This window comes from Pteronotus mesoamericanus, unplaced genomic scaffold, assembly GCF_021234165.1.
Source record: "Pteronotus mesoamericanus isolate MK-2021 breed Mesoamerican mustached bat unplaced genomic scaffold, CSHL_Meso_final contig_317, whole genome shotgun sequence".
NCBI lineage: Eukaryota > Metazoa > Chordata > Mammalia > Chiroptera > Mormoopidae > Pteronotus > Pteronotus mesoamericanus.
In genome coordinates, this window is record NW_026555133.1 from 100,874 (window position 1) to 121,119 (window position 20,246).

A 20,246-nucleotide genomic window follows, 5' to 3' on the forward strand; every position below is an offset into this window, starting at 1 on the left:
GAGTCTGGCTCCACCCTTGTTGGTGAGCAGCTGGATGTGAGGAATCGAGTCTGACTCCTGGTTTCTGGGTTGAGCAAAGGCGGCCACATCTGCACAGGAAATAGGAGAGGAGGGGCAGGACGGAGGCGGGGTGGAGACTGTGCTCTGATGCACGGTGTTGACCTTCTGCCCCTCCTACTACTCCGTCTCCTCGGCTAGCTCTTCCTCCTCTCCCCAGCTCCTTGGGGCTTGCTGTCAGGCTCTCGTGCCTTCTCATTCGCTCTCTTGATGGTTCGCCAACTCTTACAACTTTAAACATTGTAAGTCAACAACTCCCAAATTTACCTTTCTAGTTCGGACCTCTCTTCTTCGCAGCAGGCTGGAATGTCCACTCGGCACCTCATCTCCACCTTAATGTCTCCGGGGCACCCCAGACTTCCATGGGCTTTGGATCCTAGCTTCCTACCCTCAGAACCCACTTCTCCCCACCTTCCCAATGGCGGGCACCACAAGCCACTGAGTCGCTTGTGCCAAATCCTAGGAGTTATTCTTGCCATGGCCCTCTCCCTTGTTTTCCTGTCAAGTTAATCATTAAAGCAGGTCAAGTCTCCTACCAAAATGTGTCTTGAATTATCCTCTGTCCATCTCCCCTGTAATCTCAGTAGTTGAAGCTACTCACATCTTTCTTAGACCCCGGGCTACGGCAGCGGTCAACTCCGTGGTGGCCCCGACCTCTGCCCCCGTCCATTCTGTGTACAGGAGCCGGGGGGCGTCCCTCCTCCTAGTGCTTCGCTGGCACCAGCTGCTCTCACTTCTTCCTGCCCCTGGTCCTTCACACATGCTGTTCCCACTCTCAACTGGCTCAGTTCTTTCCCGTCGAGCATTACATGTGGTTTCTCCAGAGAGAGCTCTAACCACCCATCTCTCTCACAGCGTCTTGTTCTTTTCTTTCAATGCATTTCTCGCTTTGTAATTGTAAATGTATTTTATTCATTTATTCACTAACAGGTGTATATCAGGCCTGTTATATGCTAGACATCATGCTGAGAGCAAGAAATGCAGTGTTGTAAAAACAGGTGTGATAGGCATGTACCGAGAATTTGCGGAAGACGGAGGTACCTTTGTGACTTCCGGGCGGAGAGCAGAATATAGATATTTGGTAGTTGGTGCTGGGGAGTCAGGTGTAGCTAATTAAAGTCACAAATACAATCACCCAGGATGAGGCTATGGCTTGAGAAAAGCAGGTCAAATAATGTATGCCTGTCCTTGCACCTTGTCTTAGTCTAGAAAGGACTTCAGGTGAGTTGAGTTTGGGCCCCTAGGGAGTGCCAGTGATGAACAGGAAAAGCAGAAGGGAAGTCATCAAGGAGACTGAGTAGCTAGAGAGGTAGATGGAGGTCAAGGAGAGAAGATGAAGTTCATAAGAGAAGCTAGGGGAGAGTTTTCAGAATCCTGCTGGGGTGGTCAGCAGGTAAAGGTACCAGGGTCGGGTGAAATGAACGCGGGGCAGTGGGCTGTGCGCAGCTGACCGCCCGCGCCTTGCCGAGTAGCGTCAGGGAGAGGGAGGCGGGCGGGCCGGAGCCAGTGAGCTGTGCAGCGGGAGGCGGTGGGAGAGGTGAGGAGTGGCACGTGTGTGGACCCCTCTGGAAAGAAGCTTGGCGCCAAGAGGACAGAAAGAGAAGTGGGCAGGCACAGGTTAAAGAAGTTCATTGTTTTGTGGCACTCACACGGGTGGGATTTGGTGCTGTTTATTTGCCGGAGCAAATAAAGACAGACAGGTTGAAGACACAGGCAAGAAAGGCAGTCTCTGTAGTGGGTGGTAGACAGACTCCAGGGCACACGCAGAAGGAGGGGCTTTGACCTAGACCCTTGAGCCTGGCAGCCACCCGCGGGAGAAGCTGTGCCGTGGTGTGCCTGCGTGGGCCTGGCGGCGAACCCGATTCTGCGCCCCTTCTCCCAGCGTCCATCGAAGACCTGCGGAACTTGAAAAGTCTCCTTACCTCCGGGGTCATGGTTTCCTCCTCTGTAAAAACCTCGTTGGAAATCACGACTCGAACGGGGCTTTGATCATAAAGCACTTCACACGGTGCCAGGTCCCCGCGTACTTTCTGTTCTGGGGAACAAACGAAAGAAATGGAGGTGGCTGTTAAAATTAAAAAGGGCATTAATAGGGTAGTTCAATCACTACTTTGATTAAAATATTCCAGTAGAGTGTTTTGTTCATTTAACAATTTTTAAATGAGAGCATACTGTGCGCCAAGTGCGTAGCGCGAGCAGCTGGTACACTGTGTCGGACTTCTGTTTATAATCTCCTCATTGGAAGTGTTAGGTCTGTGTGGAGAAAGTGAAGTGTCAGCTGCTTCGGTAAGAGAGAAGCATCTGAGAGGTTAAACCGTCATTGAACTGAGTGTAGGCACTGGCTCTCTTTAGGAGACCCTGTCCTATTTTGTGTTCTTGCCCTTTAATAAGTGTTGGTCATGCTTTGAGGAGAAAGCCAAAATTTACTCCTTCCTAATTATCTGAATTGATGGAATCCAATCTTCCTGTAATTTAAATGACTTTTTTTTACTGAAATTCTTATGACTAATAGGAGATGACTCTGGTCCCCAGTCCCTGAGCCATACTCATTAAGTGGACTTGCTTTGTACAGTCATACATGTTTATGTATATCTTTATAACCATTTCCTATCTTAAGACTTGTCAGAGTATCAGTTTGTGTATCAATAATGCCAGCCAATGATCTCTCATTTACCCAATAATTGTGTATGTAACAGGCAAAGTGTTATCAAAGACAGTGAATTCCTGAAAGTAGCGCAGCGGAAGGCATCTGCTGGTACGCGGTATGACGTGGTCAGAGCGCTACAGTGTCCCGCCGTAGAAGTGTGTGGCTGTTAGCTCCGCGGCTTGTGCAGTGTCTGAGTATGCTGACTGCCTTACCTATATGGCATCTCTTCTCATTTGTTCCACAAAGCTTGTGCTGCTGCACTATCACTGTCTTTTCTTCCCCTGCTGAAGAGTTAGGTTTGACTTCTTTTCCTTTTCCTTTTTATTTTCACCAGTGGATCGTATAGTGGGTCTGGATCAAGTCACTGGTATGACTGAGACAGCTTTCGGCTCTGCCTATAAAACCAAAAAGGGCATGTTCCGTACAGTTGGACAACTCTACAAAGAGTCTCTCACCAAGCTGATGGCGACTCTCCGCAACACCAACCCTAACTTTGTTCGCTGCATCATCCCCAATCACGAGAAGCGGGTATGTGTTAGGCAAAACCCGTGCTGGCATTTAAAACTGATCTGGGTCAGGTTATAACGACTGAAGTATAAAACTCTCCTTTGCCTGCTTAGGCTGGAAAACTGGACCCGCACCTGGTGCTGGATCAGCTGCGCTGTAACGGTGTTCTGGAAGGGATCAGAATCTGTCGCCAGGGCTTCCCCAACCGGATAGTTTTCCAGGAATTCAGACAGAGGTACTGTTAACTTTGACCTTTTTTCTATATGCATCAAAGCTGATCTTATATGGATCAAAACAAGGAGATAAGGAGGAACTGTCGATCCTGCTCCCTGGATAGTTTCAGTTTTCTTCTCATAGGGGGAAGGGATGATCGCTGTTACCTTAACTGTTGGTCAAGAAGTCGAGTGCCTCGCGTGCTGGCGGCTGCTGTGGGGCTCCGAAGACGGTTCTGTTTTCAGGGTCCTGAAGTCATTCTGCAATAAACATTTAAAGCTGGGACCTTACAGTTACCTCATTTAAACAGTTCTGTCTGGAATTTAAACATAATTACGTTTTCAGCTGATATTTTAAAATACAGTCTTGTGCCACGTAATGACATTTCAGTTAACAGTGAGCCACATGTACGATGGTCTCGCAGATTGCTACAGAGCTGAAAAATCCCTGTCACCCAGTGACCTCCCTGCCGCTGTGAGGTCACAGCACAATGTGTTACTCGTGTGTTTGTGGGGATGCTGCTAAAAGCACACCTGCTGAGTCGCCATGCGTGTGAAAAGATGGCGCGCACACACTTGTGTACAGTATAAAGTACTTGATAATGTAATATAGGACTGCGGGTTTATGTACCTGCTGTGCTTTTTTTCATTAGAGTGTCCTTTCTATTTGTTAAAGAAATGTTTGCTATGAAACAGGGTGCCGTGTCTCACCGGCAGCAGCCTCATTCATCTCTCCTTCGCTGCCTCTCAATTACATCATTGTCTCTGTGCGCGATTTAATCGTATGTTTCGTACAGTGACATGTGCTGTACAGGCTTGTAGCCTCAGAGCAAAAGGTTACACCACGCAGCCTGGGTCGACCAGGCTCTGCCATCTAGGCTCGTGTAAGTGCACTCTGTGATGTTCACACAGTGACAAAATCGCCTAACAACATATTTCTGAGAACGTATCTGTCATTAAGTGGTGTATGACTCAATGAATATGTCTGTGTTTGTGTGCAAATGTATGTATTTTTTTCTATAGTGCATGCGTTCACACATGTGCACCGCAGTCCTTTTACTAATAGAATAAGGAGCAGGATACATTAGAAAAGAAGGATAAAGAAAAAACGAAAGGGAGATCTGTCGAAATAGATGCAATAGAAATTGACGAAAACATATGATGGGAAATTTATTTTTTTAACGTGTTACGCTATTTTCTTTAATATTTAGTTTGCTTTTTTTCTCCTGGAAATTGGATTTTCAATTGTGACAGCATTCGCTGTTCCATAGACTAACGAAGGCCCCAGGGCAAAGAATGGCTCTTTCTCCACTTTTCCTGGTGGGATCCAGTTGGGAAGTCATTCCAGGCCTTACTACAGGTGTGTGGGGGAGACGCCCTTATCGCGGCCCCCACTGTATGATAAACAGTCTGGTAGAGTCTTACTTCTTAAGGACAGGAGAAAAGCGGTGTAATTAGCATAGAGTACAACATTGATTGATATAACCAGGATTTATCCTTAAATATAGCCAACCATCTATTTGCTCAACTTGATTTTTATTGAGGTATGATATACATGCAGTACACAAATCTTTTTTTCAAATTATATTTTATATTCAATATTACTTTGTATTAGTTTCAGGTGTGGAGCATAGCGGTTAGATAATCATTGTGCGTTACAAAGTGGTTCCCCCAATATTTCCCGGGCCCACCTGGCACCGTGCGTAGTTATTATAAAGTGCACAGCGAGGCGAGTATATGTACAGCCGGACCAGTGCTCTTTTGAATGCCGCCCTCATGCTTCCTACTGTTCGAAAGAGAGGCCTCTGCACATTGTTGTCACCGCCTTTTCTGTTGTCAAATAAACGCCTACAGAGGAGCGCACAGAGCCAGGTTCTCCCTGCGTCTCAAGGACGTGACCGTTTGAAGGGGTTAAGAAAAGTTTTTTAAAATATCATGCTTTTATTCTTCTCTGCCTCAATTTTTATACCTAGTCCTTGGCATGGGAGAATTAGCCTCATACTCATTTTGCTTCTTTAAGAAACAGAAAATCTGATTATCACCTAGTCACCTCTTTATTCTTGATTTGACATGATTGCCTATCATATTATTTATTACCTCTTAGAGAAAGCAGAACTCACAGTTAGGTAAACATTTTCACAAATGTTTACGAAAACTCTTTTGGCTGCTTCTCTTGCAGATATGAAATCTTAACTCCGAATGCTATTCCTAAAGGTTTTATGGATGGCAAACAGGCTTGTGAACGAATGGTAAACTTTTCTTGATTTTTCTGGTTGCGGGCTACTGATATCTTTTCCTGTAGCAAAAAATAAACGAATTCTTTCTCTTTTAGATCCGAGCTTTAGAATTGGACCCAAACTTGTACAGAATTGGACAGAGCAAGATATTTTTCAGAGCTGGTGTTTTGGCACACTTAGAGGAAGAGAGGGATTTAAAAATTACCGATATCATTATCTTCTTCCAGGCTGTTTGCAGAGGCTACCTAGCCAGAAAGTAAGTGGATAATCATGAAAGGGGAAGGAATGCTTCTTCTGCGACAGATCAGAAGAAGATGGACACAGCTAATAAAGGAGGAATAAAGCACACCAGCAAAGGAAGGGGGGAGGGGAGCTGTCACGCTGTGTTCATTGCCTCAGGAAAGAAGGCATTTACTCACACCCGAGAGCGCGCGCACGTGTGTGTATGTGGGTGAATGGCAGGGCGGCATCTCTGAAGACAGTGCAGGGTGTCCGTGGCCTGTGCTTGAGGCCGGCCGGGCAGGCGCAGGAACCGACGTGGACTCGGGCAGACATTCCCACTTCCCCGGGCATTTCTCCCGAGGACTCGATCCGCGTGCTCACTCCCCGGCCTTAGCCACATAAGAATGTTTGCCTTCAGAAATGGTCTTATGGCAATAGCTAAGACACATTTTTCTTTACATAAGTTTTTCTCACTGTTCTTCAGGGCCTTTGCCAAGAAGCAGCAACAACTCAGTGCCTTAAAGGTCTTGCAGCGGAACTGCGCCGCGTACCTGAAACTGCGGCACTGGCAGTGGTGGCGCGTCTTCACAAAGGTGGGCTTCCCGGGCTTCCTTCTAGAGAGCAGCGTTTGACCAGTAAGAGCCCATGGGGAGGGGCTGTGACAATAAACTGCTTCATTTTGTCGTAGGTTAAGCCTCTCCTACAAGTTACTCGCCAAGAGGAAGAACTTCAGGCCAAAGATGAAGAGCTGTTGAAGGTGAAGGAGAAGCAGACAAAGGTGGAAGGGGAGCTTGAGGAAATGGAGAGGAAGCACCAGCAGGTAAGCGCACCGCCTTCACTGCATCGCTCGATCCCAGAGCTCCGTCGACAGGACTTCACACACTGAATGTGCGTGGCCAGCTCTGGAGACCGCCTTACTTTATGTGTGTTCTTCACTCTTTTCCAAAGCATAGGCATTTGAGAACAGAGGCAGCAGGTACATTATGCCATGCATTTGGTTTCCTATAAACCGAAATCAAGCTTACCTCTTGTATTTTTGCCTTTATTATTCTTTGGACACACCGCTGATCACGTTTGCTATCAGACATGTGTCCGACACCTGTTTTCAGTGAAACTCCCAGTGTTAATTATCACCTTCCTGTGGCTGCTCATGAAGGTAATAGAAAAGAATAGCAGGATGAGCTAGTACGAGGTCACCACCTGCCTCGTCTCCAGCCACAGTGGTCTCCGATCAGTGTCCCTTTCCCAGGCAGCTGTGCTGCATGGACAGAGCAGAGGCTCAAGAAATGTTTATAGATGACACTAATAAGATTGCGGTGTTCAAGGCCAAAAAGATTAACAAAAAAGGCCAAACCTTAGTACTTGATACAAAACAGCATTAGTAGTCACCGTGAACTTGACTGCACTTGAATATTTTCCCTCTCCTGTTTTCCTGTCTCTTCATTAATTACCTTAATATAAGAATGGGAGTTCCTAAAATAGCATAAATTTAACATGTATTATTCAGGATAACTTGAGACAACAGAGCCAACCAAAAGTGTTTTTATTTAGCTTATTTTGCTATAGCCAAAGACATACTTGAAAGTTTTGCCAGTGATATTAACATTTTTAATTCTCAGTTTCTTTTTTTTAAAGATTTTATTGATTTATTTTTAGAGAGGGGAAGGGAGGGAGAAAGAGAGGGAGAAAAACATCAATGTGTGGTTGCATCTCACATGCCCTCTACTAGGGACTTGGCTGGCAACCCAGACATGTGCCCTGACTGGGAATCAAACCAGTGACCCTTCGATTCACAGGCCGGCGCCAAGTCCACTAAGCCATACCAGCTAGGGGTAACCTTTGGTTTCTTTGGTGAGGTGTATTGACCACTGAAATCACAGTGACTGTATCTTGTGTGTATACTGGGGGCAGTCATAGTACTGGACACTTTATTGTGATTGCAGCTTTTAGAAGAGAAGAATATCCTTGCAGAGCAACTACAAGCAGAGACTGAGCTCTTTGCAGAAGCGGAAGAGATGAGAGCAAGACTTGCTGCTAAAAAGCAGGAATTAGAAGAGATTCTACATGACTTAGAGTCTAGGGTTGAAGAAGAAGAAGAAAGAAACCAAATCCTCCAAAATGAAAAGAAAAAAATGCAAGCACATATTCAGGTATCTATAATTGTTTTTTATTTAGAAGTATATTTTGGGTTTTCCAAGCAGATCTATTGAATAAATAGAATCTGTGGGTTTAGGTTCTTAATATGTGTTTAGGGGCAAAAGGAGTCTGAGTTATAAGTACCTACTCCTTTTTTATTAAAGTTATTGAGATGACATTGGTTAATAAAATTATATAGGTTTCTAGTGTATAATTGTATAATATATCATCTACATACTGTATTGTGTGTTCACCACCCTAAGTCAAGTACCTACTCTTAAAAGATGACCACCATTCCAAGCACACAAGTAATAGATTTTCTTCAAACATAGACTTATTATTTTGAATAGGAATCTTTTTTATGTTCCGATGTGGCATCTTACAGTATGCAGAGTGATTGAAAGTAGAAACCTCCCAGGGCCTGCAGCCTTTCGTAGGGAACCTAATTTGTTCTTTGTGTTGTCACTAACAATTCTGCTGCTCACTCCACTCATTAGATGGGCATCTACTAGGTGGTTTGGGTCAGAAGAAATACTCAGCTCTGACGCAGGAGGTAGCCAGGAATTGGAATAAAACACTCAGGCCTTCCCGGTAGCTACTTTCTTGCAGAGATACCGACTGTGCTCACAGGAAGCACAGCTGTCTCTGTGGCTGAACGCCCAGACAGGCGAGACAGCCAGTCGTCCCTCGGCCGCGCCCTAGGGTCCCCTTCCCTCAGCAGCGTCTCCGGGATGCTCTCGAGTGTCAGGGCGCCTGTGTCTGCCACCGTTGCTTCAGGCTTACTTTCTTTACTCGTGTTGAGGTTGGACACCCAAACTCATCTCTAATCTCCCCAACCTTTTTATAAAAAAGTCTAAATTTCAGCAGCTTAAAATGAAATACTTCCATTCTCTATTTAGGAAGCGCTATGTCCTTGTAGAAACAGGGTGTGTTTTTCTTTTGTTTGGTTTTTCAAGGCTTTTTATTCTCACATTCTTTATCAGACTCTTATATTTCTATTTTTTTGCACTGTTTTCTTAATTTATCTCCCTTTTTGACAGTAAACTCGTTCAAGCACATTCTAAAATATTTATGGTAATACTGTTATTATTAAGTATTGTTTCTTTTCCTCTTGTGAAATCTCAGAGGTTCTATAACTGCATGGACCTTGGGAAAACCCAACTTTGTTGCCTTGCCCCATTTTTTTTTTTTGGCCTATGAGGTTTGATCGCAGTGTGTGAACCTTATTTAGATTTTGATTTAAACAAACAAATGTATGTTTAAGTAGCCTCTATCTTTTAGAGATGCCATCTGAAGGTTTCACAAATGAAATATGGTGTTTGGGGTTTGCTTCAAAATAGTGCTCGGGCAGAGGGGAGGAGACGGGGACAGAGGAAACGAGGGTGGCCACACGCCAAGGCTTGTCAGGGTCGGGCCGAGGCATCCGCGCGGGGCCCACGGTGCTGCCCTGTGCACCTCCTGTCCGTGTTTGACGTTTGCATAATAAAAAGTTCATCTTCTGCAAGTGCTTCATTTCCGAACCAACCATGAATAAATCATTTAATTTAGCCAAAGTTATCCGTGAAAGTTTTTTAAATTGACCATATATTGATTTGTATATACAACCCTGTTCAATAATGTATGTTATTGTATACAATAATGTTAAAGTATGAAATAAAGAGAAGTGTGGTACAATAAAAAATGTCTAAACACTAGAATCACCCCCGGTTTGGTGATAGGCTCATGCTGTGAAAGACACGCTTAAACCGAGACAGCCCATATTCTCACTGACTCTTTCAATCATTGTTATGTTTTTGCTTTCTCTTCTTTTGGCCAAACACATGTAGTAGAATACAGATAATTTAAGTATGTGTTTGGTGTAGCTCTACTGTATTATTCATATTTCCCTGTGTCACTAATTATTCCAAAACAGGAATTTTAATTACTGTGTTATCACATTTTATAAATATGCAAACATTTAATTACCAAGACTTTTATGTAGCATGTTCACAGTCCCTTAATATTATACATATTTCACTTTGTTTATATGAATCACCTCTGTGACTATTTCCTGAAGTTGCTGGCTTGAAAGCAATGCTCCCTTTAGGTTTTCATAGTTTGCTGCACTTTTCACATGGGCTTCCGGAAGGATTGGCCCAGTTTGTACTTGAACCTGTAGTTCACACAAATGTCTATTTCCCGTAACTGCATTTCATATTTTTGAAAATATCCTTGGCTTTCTGAAAATCACCAACCAGTGTTTTAACACGTATTCCTTTGACTGTTGACGTGTGGTAGAGCTTTGAGGAGAGGGCGTGAGACTGACTGTGTGTTCCCCACAAGGACCTGGAAGAGCAGCTGGACGAGGAGGAGGGGGCTCGGCAGAAGCTGCAGCTGGAAAAGGTGACAGCCGAGGCCAAAATCAAGAAGATGGAAGAGGAGATTCTGCTTCTTGAGGACCAAAACTCCAAATTTATCAAAGTAAGAGAATGTTTCCATTAAAATGCTGATGGTAGAATAAGGGAATATTCATGTTGCTGCATTCATTGGAAGTGGCTTCAAACAAAAAATTCTAAAAAAGATTTCAGGTTCATTCATCTCCTCTCTAGGTCTTTACCTCTGTAGATTTATAAAGATACAATTACCCTTTAATTTTTTAACAATTTAATTTTTTAAATCCACTAAATATCCTATAATCCTTTAGACTTTTAACTTGCACATTTTGTGCACATGGATCATTCATTGATGACTTGCTTCTGAACGTGCACGCGTTAATTCACTCAGCACTGGTTGTGGGACCTGGAAGGCGGGGCAGCTGGGCCAGACTTGAGGGGTCAACACCAGGAGGAGGGGGCCTTCCTGCCTTTTCGGTGCGCGAGATCTGCTGGGGGAGGCAGCGGCAATGTTACGTGTTTTCTGAGTTATACCAAACCTTACTTGGTATTGTGAATGTCTTTTCTGAAAGCAGTTTTTCTCTATTCAGGAAAAGAAACTCATGGAAGATCGCATTGCTGAGTGTTCCTCTCAGCTGGCTGAAGAGGAAGAAAAGTCAAAAAACTTGGCCAAAATCAGGAATAAGCAAGAAGTGATGATCTCGGATTTAGAAGGTTAGTGTGTGGGGCTAGAAAACTTTAGGACTAGGATATGTGAATGTCTAGATTTTACTTTAATCAGAATGTGCAAGAATAGAAAGTATACATGATTAGTAATAATAAGCGCCATATATTGATTGATTTATTAAAGTTATTAAAATAGGTCTAGTCACCACATATAATAGCAATAAATTATTCTCTATACATTTACTTTTTAAATTAGGTCCTGTGGTAAAACACATTGCCTTTTATGGGTATATGTGGGATTTAAGTTATGTTTGAGTTTACAGGCCATTGGATTTGGTATGGGTTTAATCTAGAAGGTGCGTCCAGGCTTCACTTCACAATGGGACTGCTTACTGACATAAAAACTGGCAGGCGCAGGAGAAACTGCTGAGGGTAGTGGTGTCCCACTCCGATGACAAAAGTAAGGCCAGGAAATCCTAGGAATTTTTGCAAAAACCATTATTGCTTTCTTCAAAAGAAAGAGAAAAGGGGGCAGGTGGCGGGAAGCGCGCAGAAAACCTTCCCTTTGACCAGCAGCTACGGGCCGGGGAGGAGACTAGAGGAGGCCCACAGAAGGCAGCCGGGCCAGTTCTCTTCCCGCCCGTGTGGTGAGCCTGCGAAACGCGGTCTCATCCCAGCGTCTCGGGGGCCCATCGGAGAACACAAGGCATGTGGTTACATTGTTGTGAGGAAAGCATTCGAATAGAAGGATCGCTGGAGATAATTAAGGAATCCCTGCAGAATTGTAGAGGGGAGGGTGGAAAAGATGCATAACCCTTGCTGCCCACACTCTGCCTTCTCTCCCTCAGTGCTCGGAGGCTGCCATCTTGTCTCAAACCAGGGGTTCCCAGGGAAAGGAGAGCGGGGTGACCGGCGGTCACACACACTGCCCTGGCCTCTGCAAAGCTGGGCATAGTGATGGATGTGTCACATGACAGTTTCTGATCACTTCGGCTCTCACAGTGGGGGCTCGCACCCATGAAAGGGCAGCCTTAGAATCCACCCAGTTCCTTCCTTAGAGTATCCTCTTCCCACCAGTTTGTCTTGCCTTCAGTTTGATATTAATGCGTTTCAAAAGACTTGAGTTACTGGCGCAATGTTATCAAGGCAGTGACATGTTTTGAATAAAATGCTTATTTTCAACTTCAATCCGTTGACATTTGGAATTTGTTCATATGGTATGTGATTCTGTACATTCAACATCTTGCGTCTTGCCTTAAAGAACGCTTAAAGAAAGAAGAGAAAACACGTCAGGAACTGGAAAAGGCCAAAAGGAAACTGGACGGTGAGACAACTGACCTGCAGGATCAGATCGCCGAGCTCCAGGCGCAGATCGACGAGCTCAAGATCCAGCTGGCCAAGAAGGAGGAGGAGCTGCAGGGCGCTCTGGCCAGGTCCGCCGCCCCCAGGGGCCTTCGCAGGGACTGTGTTTCTGTGACGTCTGTTTCCAAAGAGCGTCTCGTGTCGGGGTGCAGACCAACACCCGGGAGAGTGGCACACATTTTCCTATTGTCAGGTTTGACATAAAAACCTGAAAAACCCAGGAGTACATGATCTATGTCAGGACAGCAAGAAAAGCTTCATAACCTGCTCTCAGTATTTACATTTAAAAATCATTAGTCATATCATGAAATCCTTGGAAATTCACAGCAGCAAAAATGATTTTGCCATATCATTCTGGTTCCTGTACATTACAGATTAGTTGCAGTATGTTTTAGAAATTTAGAGAAGAATCAATTCTCAGAAATGATATCCACCTCATATACTTAAAGCATGGATTTGCTATTCAGTTCTAAATCATTAATTTTTAAAATGGAAATCATATAGTAAATATATTTATATCTAAAATTTCCATTTCTTTATAAAGAATGACTTCCGCTGTATGGTCATAGGAATTGTAGTTTATGATTTATTACAATCAAAATCCTCTAACAGAAATTGCTCTGTCCTCTGTCACTGTTAATCTTACTTCGGCCAGGTTTCTGCCTTTACACTTGCAGAGGTGAGAGCTAGAATCGGAAATTCAGGCTCGCCGCCACTCACAGGCGAGCTGTCAGCCTCCCCCCACATCGCAAGCATCCCAGCTCTTCCCAGCGAGGGCACGTGCCTGCATTAAACCACAAGCCAGCAGAAAGATGCACTGTAGGAAAGACATGTGTAAGGTAGAAGGCTTGAAGGTGGCGTGTCTCTCTCCTCACTGCGTGTTCTAAGAACTTTTTCAAATTTGCTATCTCGCTGTGGATAGACCAGACTGCTGCTGTGAGCAGTGTTCTAATTTTAATACATCTTACTTGAGAGGGAATTTTGTAATGTTCTAATGATGAAAGTGAGATTGTCCTACCTTTATTGGAGATATTTAGCCCTTCGGAAAGGGGGCTGGGCTCAATTCTGAATCCAGCGTTGCCAAACCAGCTTTCGGGCCTTCAGGTCAAGGCCTGCGCTCCCGCATGCGGAGCCTGCAGCGCCAGCCTCGTGCCTCGCAGGCAGGCTCCTGGGAGAGGTGCCCAGGGGTTGGCTCACCGGGAAACAGGGCACCTGCGCGCCAGCTCTGAGCGCTTCCCGTACCTGCGTGTTTTAACAGGGGTGACGACGAAACCCTCCACAAGAACAATGCGCTTAAAGTCGTGCGAGAGCTGCAAGCCCAAATTGCTGAACTTCAGGAAGACTTTGAATCTGAGAAGGCCTCCCGGAACAAGGCAGAGAAGCAGAAAAGGGACTTGAGTGAGGAACTGGAAGCTCTGAAAACAGAGCTGGAGGACACTCTGGACACCACTGCAGCCCAACAGGAACTACGGTGAGTGAGGGGAAGGTGGCGCGTCAGGTCACCTGCCGAGCTCCCCCGCAAAGTCAGGCAGGAATGCTCTGGCTTGACCGGCTCTCTTTAAGAGATGGCGCGCTTTATGTCGGCATTGCAAATGTCCTGTCTGCATCCTGGAAATAATGGCAGGTAGAACAGTAACAAAATAGCAGTGGTTGGAAACAAGCCAGCCTACAGCGTAAGCATGACCCGCAAAGCCACGGTCAGGCATGGATGCCTAAGGGGAAGACGGGACAGGCGCGGGCATGCCCACACACGCAGAGGGCCAGAGGGACAGCGGGCACGGACGGACACAGAAGGAGGGGCCTGTTGGCGTGAATGACGGTGAGCAGGTGGATGAGAAGGGAGCTACACACTCACAACAGTGGAGGGAAAGGTGAGCACAGGTGCCCAGACAAAGGTGCACTAGGCAGACGTATGTGTTGTAACAGGTGAGCCAGCAGCCAGGTGTAGGCAAGAAGAAAGTGACAGGCACAGGAACACAGCTGGAGAAGTGTCACCGGCCTTAGCATGTCAGCCCACAGAAGGTCACAGGAGAGCTGTAGCACCAAACTGGTGAGCAGAGCAGGTAGAGAGGCCAACCTGTGGCTCTTGCTGGCAAGTAGATAAGAGTCTCCGTATGAGCTACCAAGGTGTGACCTCTCAGGCTGCTGTCTCGGCCTCCTCCTGACGGTCTCCTCCTGACGGTCTCCTCCTACTCAAGACCCAAGCTGCTGGGTGCGTGTGGCCCGCCCAGGGACCTCCCCGCCCCCCAGGTTGCCTTGGCTGGTAGATTTGGCTGGCTGCTTGCACGCACGCATGCACACACACAGCTGCTTACTCCGGCCAGCTATTCCGGGGCGTGAGTGACGGGAAGGGCGGCCCATCACTCTGAGAAGGTGGCTACGGTTAAAACAGGACAGAGGAATCACTTATAAAGCCAAGTGCGGTCAGAGAGAGAGAGGAAGTGACCTGGTGCGACAAGGAGGAAGCGCGCTGTGGTGCAAGCCGGGGGCTCTTCCCCAGGGGAAGGGCTGTGTTCACCTAGGGACCTGGGAGACTAGTGTCACCGGGTCTGCAGAGAAGGCTGCCCTGGGCGGGGAGGCTGGTCAGATCGTGGGTGTCAGGAGAGTGGTCAGTGGTGAGGAGACGGGGTGGTGGGCATGTCAAGGCCTCACCTCTGGGTTGCAAGCCAGCAGCAATACGGAGGGCGTGTCCGCAGAGGGAGCCCACCTGAGCAGGCAGGCAGAGGGGCTTCCTCCCGCCCATCTTCAGCAGGTGACTGCCTCTAGCCACTGGAGATCCTGGCCTCTAAAATATCTGCTTTTTTAAAATTTGGAAGCCACTTAACTAGACTTTGTTGAAATATTTATTCTCAGCTGGTCTTTTGAGCACGAGAGAGAAAAAGGTTCTGGTCATTTCTTCCATTTAACCATGGATAGACTCAAATACACTCTGATGCTACTCTGAAGATTTGCGGGGCCCGCAGCGCAGAGGCGCTAGTGCCGTGCGCACTTTGCTCATGTGAAGGGCTCAGGCCTCGCCCTCCCTCTCCGCTGCTGCTTTCCTGGCTGGTGTGTCGCATGGTCAGTGTAGAAGCATCGGCCCTCGGCAAATCAGACCCCTCATTGGCCTCGCTCTTCAGCTGGCACGTTAGCTCTCTTTGGGGCTTAGCGTGAAGATGGTGGAGGACCGGACCGGACCAGTGCGTAGCTTTCACCTCTGTGAGCTGTGGCTGAGTGAGGCTGGACCCAGAGGCTCTTGGCCAGTTCCCTTTGTCTGGCTACGTGCAGCCCCGGGGCCAGCAGCTGCCTGGGCCCCTTCCTCCCTGTGCAGCGCACTTCAGCCCTCAGGGGCTCACCTCGCGGCAGGGACGGGCACACAGGAGTCTGCAGGCAGGCCACTGTCCCAGCTGGTTACTGGTTTAAAGGGTAGAGTTAAAGGGTTTTCAGGTGTAGAGCAAGTTTGCCAGAGTTGTGCTTCAGGACTGCAGTGCAGTTACAGCTGTGTGCATTCTTGATGTCAACATCACTCTTAGCAGGAGCGATATTTACCCTAATGGTTTCCGCCTTTATCCAGCCATGAGCTTAGAGGCTGCGTTCAGGACGACAAATCTAGAATGGCTTGTGGTGGGGGTGACATTTCTTCTATTTAGTGAATTAACTTTAGTTTTTCAAGTTTCCCTATATGTGTTATAACAAATTATAAAAGCATTAGAAAGCCAGAGAAAAACAGTTGATACTAATGTGATCATCATACCCTAAAAGCAGGTTAGATAAAACCTGTTTATCTCAGGACATTCAGAGTGTATGGTCTTGTACCTGCTCTTCCTTGGAAGGAAGGGCCGTGTTCTCAGTCACATTCTAGAGACCCTTTCTGACCAGGCATGCCACCCTTCAGCCCGCGGTCTAACTTTCCCGCCCCTCCTCCCAGCCCTGAGCCATTTCCTGGCAGACTTGTGGGAGGGTGCTAGGTAGCTGCCGCGATTCCCCACAAATGCCACGAAAAGCGCCTGCTTGTTGTCAGGGTGCAGCGTCCTGACGGATTTGGCCTCTAAAAGCCCCCTTCAGTCTTGAACGCCTCTTCAGGATTCGCCTTTTCGCAGTTTTATGGACGTGTCTGCTGCTGCTGTAGCACGCAGTTTGGCATCTGTGCTGACCAGGTCCTGGCCTGTAGCGTGACAAGACCACCCAGAACAGCATGAAGCCCCATGGGACACTCCGCCGTGTCTCGACCGCGAGGCTGGCGTGGAGGGGAGCCGTGCTGGCGCTGGGGGTTCCCGGGACCGCAGCGCCAGGCGGCACCGCCCCTGGAGAGCGGCTCGTCGAATGTTGGTCCAAGGGATTGCTGTAATCATCTTTTTAAAGCAGCGCTTTAAAAATGTATTTTAAATAAATCAGCCAGCTCATTCTGTTTGTTTCTGTAAAAATATGTTTCTCTAGTACGAAACGTGAACAGGAAGTGGCAGAGCTAAAGAAGGCTCTTGAGGAAGAAACTAAGAACCATGAAGCTCAGATCCAGGACATGAGGCAGAGACACGCGACAGCCCTGGAGGAGCTCTCGGAGCAGCTGGAGCAGGCCAAACGGGTGAGGGGCCGCGCGTCTCGGAGCAGGTCGCCACCGGCCAGGCTGCCACCGCCCCCGCCCGCTCCCAGCCCTGGTACAGCGGCGGTGGGCTGGCGGAGAAGCAGCTCCTCGGTGGCTCCGTTCTGGAAGCGCGCTGCCGCTTTTTAAAGAACTGGTGGCTCCAGCCACCATCTCAAATCCCATGTTCCTCCCAACGTCTCCTTTCACTAGTATCATCTTTGTCCTGATGTCTGAGCTCAAAGGCCTGGAACAGTTGGAAGCTTTCTCTCACTCATCTGCTGCAAGCAAGTCAGCACATCCTGCTGATGTTCCGAGTGTTTCTGGACCCATGTCTCCCTTCTTGTCCCTCCCTGCCTCTGGATTCAGGCCGCCGCACACAGTATTGCCACTCCCTTCATTGTTCGCTCTTCTGTATCTCAAATACAGGCTTTCCATCCAGATAAAACTTCCTATCATTTACCCTCAAACTCAAACGCTCCTCCTGGGCAGACTAGCATCCTTGCCCCGTGCGCCCCCGGCACCCCTTCCCGCACGCCGTTGGCTCTTGCTCTACTTCCCCGCCTTCCTCATCTCTGCCCACGTACCACCTTTTCATTTATACAATGACAATGGTCGCCGTTATTAAACATTTACACACATGTGTGTCAGTCACTGCTAAGCACTGTCACTAATCCTATAGGTTAGTCTCTGTCATTCAGAGGATGAGGGAACTGAGGCCCAGTGGTGGTAGGAAATTCAGCCGGTGAGTGGAGAGGCAGGCTGAAGCCAGGGAATATGGCCACAGAGCCCCATGTAACCCCGACCCTATGTCCCATGTCACCCGCAAGGTGGCCCCCGCAGACACCCAGCCTACTGTAACCACCTCTGCCAGTGTACACTGCTCACTCGTGTTACATGCCACCTTAAACTAATGAAACTCGTTTCCAACACAGGATGATGTGAATAGTTACTCTTGAACAGGATGTGCTCAGTTTGTCACCCCAGCCTTCACCGACAGGGTAAGCTACAGTGCAGTGAGCCCTTAAGTGTCTCTAAACAGTGTGTACAGGGCTGTCCTTTCATAGAAACCTTCACACACCGAGTGCAAGAGACGTCCTCATTCATTCAGTCAACAGGTGCCGGCTGCGGACTCCCTGTGTGTCCGGCCCAGTCTGACAGGAACAAAAGCTGTGCCTCCAGTTCTAGAGTGTTACCCAAATACTGTTTTTCCCTCCCCTCCCAGTTCAAAGCAAACCTGGAGAAGAACAAACAGGGCCTGGAGACAGACAACAAGGAGCTGGCGTGTGAGGTGAAGGTGCTGCAGCAGGTCAAGGCCGAGTCTGAGCACAAGAGGAAGAAGCTGGACGCCCAGGTCCAGGAGCTGCACGCCAAGGTCTCGGAAGGAGACAGGCTCCGGGTGGAACTGGCTGAGAAAGCCAATAAATTACAGGTGAGCCTAGAAACCCTTTACGCCGGACATCTCTCACAGTAACGTACGCGTAGCTTACCCACTTCATCCCTCTGTGGCCATCGGAGACCCACAGCTAATGTGCCATTTAATACATGGCAAGTGCCACGCTAAGTAAACATGCCCGATCGCAGGTCCCAAGTGTATATTTCTATACTGAAGTTAAATAATAGTTCAAGATACGACAGCATGAATTGGCCTTAAATCTAGTAAATTCCACATTGAATTGTAGATACAGTTTTTGGAGTGGTTTTAAGTACAATTTCAACTTCTCCATCAGTCTAGTCAGTAAGAGAACAGAAACAATGGGCAAAAAAAAATCATACCTAGTATTGGTGAAGATTTGTGAAAACTGGATTTTTTTAATGCACTTGGTTGAGGTATAAGTTAATACAATGTTTTCTCGAAGACAGGCTGTCAGTTTTGGTATCACGAGCCTTAAAAGTTTGAATACCCTTGGACCCAATAAATTCTTGTCTAGTGATTTATCCTAGGGAAATAATTAAGGATGTGCACACAGATTCAACTTTAAGAATGCTCATTGCAGAAGTGCGTATAAAAGAATACAATTGGAAATAACTTTTAAGTTCTCTACATACTTCTATGCAAATAAAAACAATATGCTCATAGTAGACGAGTATCTATTGGTGAGAAGAGACATGCAGTTTGTGTTGCTGCACTGGAAAAAAATGACCGGGCTGCGTTACACTGGAGACCCAGGACTCTACACGTAGCCCTGCTCGCGTCGTGACTGATCACAGTGAAAGGCCACAGGAAAGTCAGTGAAGGACAGGGATACCGGGCGAGGTCTCGAGGAAACGGGCAGAGCTGCCAGCACCCTCTCCCAGCGCAGGCGCATGGGACAGGCTTGCCACCTCCAGCGGTGAGCCGGGGAGGCCAAACTCCGCACGGGGTTGGGGACTGGGGGCTGGTCACACAGGCGCCCTCCCCCGACAGACCAGCACTCAGACTCCAGAAGGAAAGCGAGTGTTCGGCATCAACCACAGTGTTCCCACGGTGTGTTCCATCAGGGACCCGAGAGCTCTTCACGATTCAGTGACTTGCTGGGAAGACCCAGGACTCGGCAGGCACCCCCGCTGGTGGTCTAGGGCCGGCGCACAGCGCTGTTACTGAGGGACGGATAGGAGCCCTGCCGACGTCAGCTGCCTGGCGCTGGCCCCGGGCCAGCGTTGCAAGCGAGCCTTTCTAAGGAGAGCCCCAGCCCTCCTCTGCCAGCTCTTCTCTGTAACGGCACAGGGTGTGTGTGCGGGTGCGCAGCACAGGCGCTCACAAAGCCAGGACGATTTTCCTTAAAAAGATGTATTAGAAACAGCATTATTGACCATACGTATGGTGTATACGGTGGCGAGGCAGGTGACGTTCAGGGGGCACCAGTGCTGTGCCGGGCGCACGTGCGGCTCCTGGTGTTTGTTCTCCCGCTCAGTCCACACCTCGCCCCGGGGGAGCCAGGGGGCGGAAGAGTGTAAGGCTCAGAGAAGCTAGGCAGCTCGCCCCCCTCTGGTGACTTCCCTCACAGGAAACGGGGCCAGAGCCCTTCTCCACACTGTTGACAAGGTTGATGGAGTGTGGGCTCCCCGAAGGGTGTTGCTAAAATGAGTAGAAGGAGAAATGTCATTAGCCTGAGTCACATGTTTAGATTTGTCCTCTACAGGCCCTCCCTTTGCTCACAGGACTAGAGAACAAACTAGAAAAAAGGGGACTGTACTACCCCTCTGAGTCCCTCTACTTCTTTCTTATACCCACTGTCCTCACAAAAACTCAGTAACAGGTCTTACTACACCATGGGGATTTTTAAGGGA

At 47.6% G+C, this 20,246-nt stretch overlaps 1 protein-coding gene across 2 annotated transcripts in view; it reads left to right on the forward strand.

The window, feature by feature from the left end:
• Positions 1–20,246, forward strand: part of MYH10 (myosin heavy chain 10) — a 141,450-nt gene that overhangs the window by 100,770 nt on the left and 20,434 nt on the right. For both annotated transcript variants that reach the window (XM_054575679.1, XM_054575680.1), the window contains 13 exons: positions 3,039–3,232; positions 3,325–3,446; positions 5,603–5,672; positions 5,756–5,916; positions 6,367–6,475; positions 6,571–6,702; positions 7,826–8,032; positions 10,341–10,478; positions 10,981–11,104; positions 12,318–12,489; positions 13,677–13,889; positions 16,835–16,979; positions 18,202–18,408. In XM_054575679.1, the coding sequence (XP_054431654.1) occupies positions 3,039–3,232; positions 3,325–3,446; positions 5,603–5,672; positions 5,756–5,916; positions 6,367–6,475; positions 6,571–6,702; positions 7,826–8,032; positions 10,341–10,478; positions 10,981–11,104; positions 12,318–12,489; positions 13,677–13,889; positions 16,835–16,979; positions 18,202–18,408 (1,994 nt within the window). The remainder of the gene's footprint in view (positions 1–3,038; positions 3,233–3,324; positions 3,447–5,602; positions 5,673–5,755; positions 5,917–6,366; positions 6,476–6,570; positions 6,703–7,825; positions 8,033–10,340; positions 10,479–10,980; positions 11,105–12,317; positions 12,490–13,676; positions 13,890–16,834; positions 16,980–18,201; positions 18,409–20,246) is intronic.